The sequence below is a fragment of the Physcomitrium patens genome, chromosome 18 (assembly GCF_059467195.1).
Source record: "Physcomitrium patens ecotype Gransden chromosome 18, ASM5946719v1, whole genome shotgun sequence".
NCBI lineage: Eukaryota > Viridiplantae > Streptophyta > Bryopsida > Funariales > Funariaceae > Physcomitrium > Physcomitrium patens.
This window is the reverse complement of record NC_143427.1, coordinates 12,568,013-12,576,328: the sequence shown is the minus strand read 5'-3', so window position 1 is coordinate 12,576,328 and position 8,316 is coordinate 12,568,013. Positions and strand designations below refer to the sequence as shown.

Sequence of the window (8,316 nt, the reverse complement as noted above, 5' to 3'; positions counted from 1 at the left end):
ATTTAACATCCCATGATACACTCATGATTAGAGGCGTTTTTAGGACTTAATAAATATTTATGTCACATTCTTAAGTATCCATTAAAAAAACCACTATCCGCAATTTAGTAAATAAAGTTATAAGTCAAAAAATGCTATAGATTAAACTAGCCTAAATAATCTTTAACTTGCATTGTAAAATAATTCACAACTAAATTTTGATTAGCACTACAAGGTATATAAAAATATTTTTCTATGCACACTAAACCTACAAAAGGATTTTATTTGGATGTGTATTTATGTGACCTACTATATCAACAACTACAACAACAAGGGATTGTCATAATTAATATAAATATCCACCATTATTACCAATATAGGACATTAATGTATACTTTGCAAGGCTAAACTTCAAAAAAAAACACAAATTTTTAATCAAATGAACATGACATTTTAGAAGTCTAAAACTAGAATAATAACAATTCCACATTAAATCTACTAAGAATAAAAAGAATGAGAGTGAGAAAAAAGTAAGAGAATAAATCTTAGAACAAGAAGTATGAAAGGACAAGAAAAGTATTAGTATAAGAAATTAGGGCACAATTTCTTCTTTATGGTAGCATTTGGAAGATTCCAATCTCTATTTTAAATTCTAAAGCTTAATAAATAAATAAATTTAACATCTTCAAATTGTAATATGAATTATTCAAAGAGAAGATGTAGAAGTCATTATAAAATAGAAGGATTATAAAGCACTATTAGGTTAAATAAAAAAATAAAAAACCACTTTGATATTGTTTGCTATAAATGCCATAAGTAGATAAAGAAATGAATAATTTAGAAAGAAAGGAAGAAGTAGAAGATATGATTTTGAAGCTTACATTGTAATATTGTTGGAATTCCTATCATTAAAGAGATATTTTTTATGGCTCTTTTATAATTGAATTTTTTAAAATCTTCTAAAAAATTATAGATTTTATGTGTTTATTTTGATTATTTTTTATTTTTGATTTATAATTTTAAAAGAAGACATTATTATGTATTATTAATATGTATCACTTCAAAAACACTCAATAGTTATACAGAGATATCTTGAATTCTTTTGTAATTGTATAAAAAAGTTTTTGATATGAATCTTATTTCTATTATTTATTTTTTTACCATTATTGGTTCTAAATTTTCTATCATTGCAAGCTCTAATGTAATAGTCAAATGCATAAAATCAGAAATTGCAATCTTTAAAATAATTTTTTAGTATGACAAGAAAATTTACAATTCTTTGTAAGCTTGAAAGATGAGATATAGAAAATAATAATAATAATAATAATAAATACATACGTTAATGTTGAATCTTAAAGTAGACCACGAAATTTGATCTTACTTTTACATTGGTATATCCAACAAGATAATATTAGATTTAGTTGATTTTTTCTTGTATCTACACTTGTTAAATCTCTATAATGATTTGTTCTCAAAAACCATTCTACTATTTAATCTAATGAATTTAATGCTATTTGATGTTATCTATAATAATATTTTTGAATTATTGTCCTCAATTCTATCTAAATTTAGAATATCTCTTTTGATTAGTAATCTGGATGTGTGGTTTTTTTCTTGCATTTATGTGTTAAGTAGAAATTTTGCCAAGCTCTAGTTCTATCACTCAATTAGAGGTATAAAAAACCAATAAGCAAAACCTTAAAAGGCAGTCTGAGAAGACATTTTTATGGCCATTTTTATAGACAAAAAGTTGAAAGATGTGATCATCAATGAGGACTTTGAAGCACAACATCACATAGTTTAAAAATTAGAGTACCAACAGTTGATGCTCATTTGCACTTACTACTTCTCAAAGATGAAAAGATGCTAGTGTATCACTATAATTGAACAAGAATTCTTTATTTAATTTATAAAATTTTACTTTTTAAAATAATTATACAAAAGATGTCATAATTAGTTTACAACCTAAAACAACCTTTATTCCAACAAATATTTTTAACTCAAGAAGAAATATTTATTAAAAAAAACTATTTAAGCAAAGTATCATAATATATAAAATAAATAGAAGTACGTAGAAATATTTTGAAAAGATTATATCTTCTTTAAGGAGCTATGACAAAGTTTTCTAGGCTATTATTGGTTATTTAGACTTTTATAAATATGCCAAGTAACTATTGAAGCTTGTTCCATAAGTTTAATACTTTTACAAAGTCACATTAAAAGCAACCTACAACTTGATGCTTGGACCACAAGACTTGCAATTTCTAAAAAGCTTCTATAAGAATTTTTTTTATAGCTTGTATATATAGAGACAAGATTAAGACCATCTTTAGTCTTGTCAACATCTTTTTTTTATGTCCTAGGCTTGATTCAAAACTAGATAATATCTTAGAAAAATATCATACATACCCTTGAAATATGTTGAAATGTCAAGAATACCCCTCAAGGTGTACCCCTCAAAATTTTGATAATAGAAAAAATATCCTTAAGTGTGATAAGGTATCCAAAAACCACTGGATTCCATTATGGTTTTTTTGTACTCTTCCATTATTATTCTGCTCACTTGGGCAGCTGTGTCTGCAGTCCGCAGCCCTCTAGTCATTTGTCCTTCGTCCTCACAGCACCCTCGTCCTCCTCCGTGACACCCTCCGCTTCGAATGGACATGGAAAACCTCTCTTTGAGATTCCACGAAATATCACATAAATACACTGAGATGACACAACAGGTGGAGGAGCTTACGCGAGGCTCCAAGTCAAAGTCAGGATGGAGCTCCGAATAGAAGATTCACCAAAGCCACTCCACTAAAGTTCTTAAACAAAACCTGCAAGGGTGCTCTCAATTACGACCCTAAAATCCTAAAACCAATTGTATGAACAAAATAATGGTAAAGCTCCTTCTCCTAGTTATTCCTGGGTCAGCACATTGATTGTGTTCTTGCCGCGATTAAAGACGTGAGTGGTCATCAAGGATGCACCAACTCGGAATCAGAGGGATGAACACAGTGATTGAAGTGTGCGAAGCTGATTGCAAGTCGGGTGTGATCAGATCTTCTTGCGAGTGTAACGTGCAAGTACAAAATGATTTCCAAGATGCACACCGGAGTGGAAAGGCCTGGAACAAGGCCATTGAGGAATTGAAATTTGGTAACCATCCTTTATTTGTGGAATTCTCAATAAAAATGTCTCTGTCTGCTTGAGTTAGATCGATCCACGCACGTTTCTGTGAATTATTCTTGACCCCTACTGGCTTCCAGGCTTCTTCAAGCAGTAAATCTCTCCACCGCGTGCGTGCTCTTTTGCAGTTCCCCCACAGTCACGCCGAGTTTTGCCTAGTCTGATTCCAACCTTGTGCTTCGACGTCAGGCTTGGAAAAGCAGGTGGCCAATGCGGTGGCAATGGAACAGATGTAGGGTGAATCTTTCAGTGTCAATTGTTGTCAGTTGGGATCGCATCAGCAACTGATCGATCGAGGGATGGCATGCGTCCAACTTTTGAGGCCTTTCACGCTTTACCTTGTGAGGTGTTTGGCATGGCAGCAAGAAACAAATGAAAGAGAATCCTGCAAGCTTGAAGGTTGCGAGAGCTGACGATCAACACATAGTGACTGACACTTGGTCCAAATCTTTGTTGCGACGACGAGGGTGGACGTGATCGGGAGACAACGATCGGCCCATTCGTCTGCGATGGATAGTGATGGAACCTTCCTCTTTACAACGATCCTTGTAACTTCCATCTCTGGTGCCATTTGTCTCCGGTACTACATCTTTCTCAGATCGCGTGGTGGGCATTAATGGCGCTTTATCCTTCAAAGTTTCCGGAGCCACCTTCAACATGTGTTATTGTGGTAGAGTCTCGATCACTTCAATCTTCACGGGTACGCTGGGAGTTACAACCGCCGTCGTTGGTTGGGAATCTAATATCGGTGTCTTCGAAAGTTGTAACTTGAGGTCAGCTGCTTCAGGTGTCTTAAGAGCTGAGAGGAGATCCGCCTTCAAGGTCTTGGAAAGAATAGTTGTGACCGTTCTCGGCGTCTTTGAGAGCAGAGCATCAGATTTAGATGTCTTTCAAGCAGGAAGACCAGGCCCATCCCTAGGTTTGCTTATCTTGATTCGAGGCAGGGGCGATGGCTCTATCTTGTGTTGCTCTGCTACTGCCTTCACAGTGTTGTCATGATGATCCTTTGATTAAAAAGATTTTGTCACGTTCTTCTATTCGGAGCTCCATCCTGACTTTGACTTGGAGCCTCGCGTGAGCTCCTCCACCTGTTGTGTCATCTCAGTGTATTTGTGTGACATTTCGTGGAATCTCAAAGAGAGGTTTTCCATGTCCATTCGAAGCGGAGGGTGTCACGGAGGAGGACGAGGGCGCTGCGGGGACGGAGGACAAATGACTAGAGGGCTGCCCAAGAGTGCAGAACAAACAAAAACAATTCAAGGCACACCATAAAGGCACGAGATTTATGCCGGATATAAAACACAAAAATCAATAATGGAATCCAGTGGTTTTTGGATACTTTATCACTCAAGGATATTTTGATAATATCAAAATTTTGAGGGGTACATTTGCTATTATCAAGAATGTAGAGGTATACTTGATATTTCAACATATTTGAAGGGCAAGTAGGATATTTTCCCTAACATCTTTGTATTTGGCAAGAGTTATTTTAGTTCTTTTCTATGATACAACTACATCTTTTTATTTTACTTTCTCTATTTTCTTTCTTTTTTAGAAATATTAATATATAAATTAGTTCTTTCCAAAAAATAACCATTTTCCAAATTACTAATTTAAATAAGTAATTTTAATAATAAATATTAGCATATAATTTATAAAAAAAAAATTAGACCAAGAGTTAGAATATAAAAGTATGAAGAAATTAAAGAGTTAAAGAAATAAAGAGATATATCTTATCTAAACTTTACTTTGAGATCAATCCAACAATTAATAAAGAATTAGTGATTGGATGATTTTTTTCCTACAAGATATTTAAAAATCTTACAAGGTTTAAAAAATAACTTTGGTTACATTTTTGCACTTTTATTTACAGATATTTAATTTATTTAAATTAAAATTAGAAATTAAATTATTACTCAACTAAAAAAACCATCTTTTCATGGTTGAAATAAAATAAGGTGGTTGATATGTCAAAAGTAATTTTATAGAGACTTAATATATATAGTAATTATAAACTTAATATTCTCATGGAATAAATAATTGTACCATTAAGATTTGTACTAGATACTGTGGCAATATTTTAAAAGAATATTTTTTGTGCAAATTTTGCAATAGTATTAAAGATAAAAGAGAACTTTTGTGAAAATTTGTATTGAAAAATCAGCATCATAAATCACATACAATTGTAAGAAAATTCTTATTCATATCTAGAAATTACAAACAATTATTTAAATCAAGGTAAACATTTTTTTTTGTAAGAGATCATTGCATTAATAGCCATTAATAACCATATGGTAGTTGATTACAAGTAGAGTGACTATTTACAATCTCTTCATACAAAGTTTTATGTGGCTTGTTACAATGTACGTTCTCTTGAAGATAGATAAGCGGAAGCAACCATTACAACTTATTTAGAGAGGGAGAGAAATAGAGTATTTATTTAAGAGTCTTAATAGATTTGATAATTAAAAAAAATGGGAATTTAACAAAATTTGGCTAATCAATGATAAATCAAATAATTGTTTTTGTAATAATTTAGAATCACCACTATGCCAATGCAATTGATGGCTTAGTTAAAAATTAAATTTATTAAAATAAAAAATATTAAATATATATATATATATATATATATAAACCTGCTGATACATGTCTTATCAGCTATTAAAATGGTGACAACGAAATGCTAGATCTTGCGACAATAAGTAATAGATTTTTAAGCAATTCTAAAATAACAAGTCTGTAATTATATTCTAGATATTACAAACTTATTATTTGATTATAAAGTAAAAACCTTCTTCTATGCTTGACAAAAAAGGATAGACCACCGACATCTTGTCAATCTTAACTAAAATCAACCAACATGAAAAAGAAAAAGAAATCAAAACACAATCTTGGCACAGAATACAAAAGCAACATGAGAAGAAGAGGCTGGAAATTCATGAAGGAAAAACACAGCATGAGCACACATGAGGCATCGTATGAAGGGTCACGCAGAAGCGCCGCTGAGAGTTGCCAAGAGTGCAGGCATGATGCGCTCGCAGTGCCGAATCCACTTCGACGAATCGCCCGATGAGTGAATTCCAAAGCGCCAGTGCTTGAGTGCCATGCAAGTTGCTCTCGATCGTCGTCCGCGGCCGAACTTCCAGGACACTTTGACTTTCCCTCATTGGTCCTCCTGCGTCAAGGGTGGATTTTGCTTGCAGCCTACGCCCTCTGTCGCACTCAATTATAAATCCGTGCGTCATCGGTTCGCTGATTCACCCGCTTTGTTTTGGTCTGACACCGTCAGTCAATCCGAGTTCTCTGTCGGATCATCGCCTCCCCGCCCCCAAGTTCCTCCTCCAGCTCTGTTCTCTGCTGCATTTGTTTGGGGATATTTGTTATTCGGTTTCTTCCGGATAGCTGTTTTAGCGCATTCTTTAAGGCTTAACGGATGGGGCAGGTAGTGACTAAGTTTCTCTCTGGCATTGTCTGGCCGAAGAGGCAGCTCGCTATTCTCATGCTTGGCCTTGACAACGCCGGTACGGTTCTCAATCTCTCTTTTTCTTCTTCTTTTATTTTTATTTTTATTTTTTATTTTCATGTGTGTCACCTTAATAATCTGAACGAATCATGGGAGTGTGCGTGGTGTTTTAGTTTCGGTTGTAAATTGTCAGATATTAGTCGTGCTTGGGGGTTTATCAAATGACCAATTGATGTTTGGATGTGTGTAATTACAGGTAAGACGACGCTGTTGTACAAATTGAAGCTCGGAGAAAAGGTGACCACGGTGCCCACCATTGGATTCAACGTGGAGTCCATCCAGTACCGCAATGTGAACTTCACGGTGTGGGACGTAGGGGGCCAAGACAAGATCCGACCTCTGTGGAAGTACTACTTTAACAACGCCCATGGGTTGATTTTCGTAGTAGATAGCAACGACAGAGAGAGACTGTTGGAAGCTCGAGATGAGCTGCAGAAATTGCTGTCCAGTTCCGACCTCAGCGTTGCAAAGGTGCTGGTGTTTGCCAACAAGCAGGACCTGCCGAATGTCGTGAGTGTGGCCGAAGTGACGGACAAGCTGGGACTGTTAGCGATGCGGGACCCACAATGGTTCGTGCAAGGATGCTGTGGCACTTCCGGCGAAGGACTGTACGAAGGGCTCGACTGGCTCGCCGCGGCCCTCCGCGACGCTTTGTGATTCATCCTCAACTTCACAGGCGATGCTCAGCTTCATGCACATTGGGTAACATAGTATGGTATCTGGAATTATCGATGCTTGGATCTACCATGTCTAACGACGATTCCCAAAGAGGGAAATTTGGAAACAAAAACAAAAACGGGTAGAAGCAAAGAAAAGCAAAACAAGATGACAACAGCTATGAAACTGAAGGAAAAGTCGCGTGAAGAAAGATTATGTGAGGAGACCGGGAGTCATCAGATCAGAGATGTTACAGTTGCATTCCCAATAGCTCGGGAGCTGAAGTCTGCAGAGATTCACAGATTTGGTCATGAGAATTAGAGATTGTTCTGTGGTTGCGAAGGTGCCGGAAAAAATTATAGCGATGAGAGGAATTGGTGTAAAGAGACCAAGAAAGGTTTTGCACCCGGTTAAACTGACAGTGCGAACTTCCACAATCACTTTACTTTGTACTTTGTACTTTCGATTTCTTTAAATGTTGGATTCAATATACACATCTCTCTCATCAAACATGCGCCTCCTCTTTCTTAATGAGGTAGAGCAGTACCTTATGTGAAACTTCGAAGAGACCTTGCATGGGGAATGCAAGAACCATCAGTCTGTAGAGTTTAATTTCTGTTAATAGGTGATCTTCGAAGGGGTTGGTGTAGACCAGCTTTGAGGACGTTGAGGGAAAGTCTCGTACTTTCAGTGTGCCGAGTATTGCCCCCTTTTCTGAAGTGCTAGGTGCAGTGGAAAATCTTCACGCGGAATTGGAGTATTAGGCACAGATCCATGCCTACAGATCACCAATCTAACCAAGAAGGAGAAATCTGCAAGTGATGAATTCATTAGCAGTCGGCAGTGCATTAAGAAGCAATACATAGTGAGCGTGGAGGCTAGATGGTCACATCGTATCTGCACAAAAATTTGTGGGTAATTCCAAATACTGGGCTTTTTCACAAGAATTGATATTCCACTCCCACCCCTCTCACTTTTGCCTG

The 8,316-nt window shown here is 35.8% G+C and overlaps 1 protein-coding gene across 1 annotated transcript; it reads left to right on the top strand.

Moving 5' to 3' along the window:
* Positions 1–6,423: 6,423 nt before the first annotated feature.
* Positions 6,424–7,843, top strand: LOC112295013 (ADP-ribosylation factor). The gene is made up of 2 exons (XM_024546103.3): positions 6,424–6,674; positions 6,873–7,843. The coding sequence occupies exons 1-2, from the start codon at positions 6,587–6,589 to the stop codon at positions 7,331–7,333; spliced, it is 549 nt and encodes a 182-aa protein (XP_024401871.1). The 5' UTR covers positions 6,424–6,586; the 3' UTR covers positions 7,334–7,843.
* Positions 7,844–8,316: the final 473 nt, after the last annotated feature.

What these genes read in the sequence shown, in the direction of transcription:
- LOC112295013 (XM_024546103.3), top strand. Translation starts at nt 6,587, where the DNA reads ATGGGGCAGGTAGTGACTAAGTTTCTCTCTGGCATTGTCTGGCCGAAG. An exon ending in GCTTGGCCTTGACAACGCCG is followed by an intron (nt 6,675 to 6,872) that starts GTACGGTTCTCA and finishes GTGTAATTACAG; the next exon opens with GTAAGACGACGCTGTTGTAC.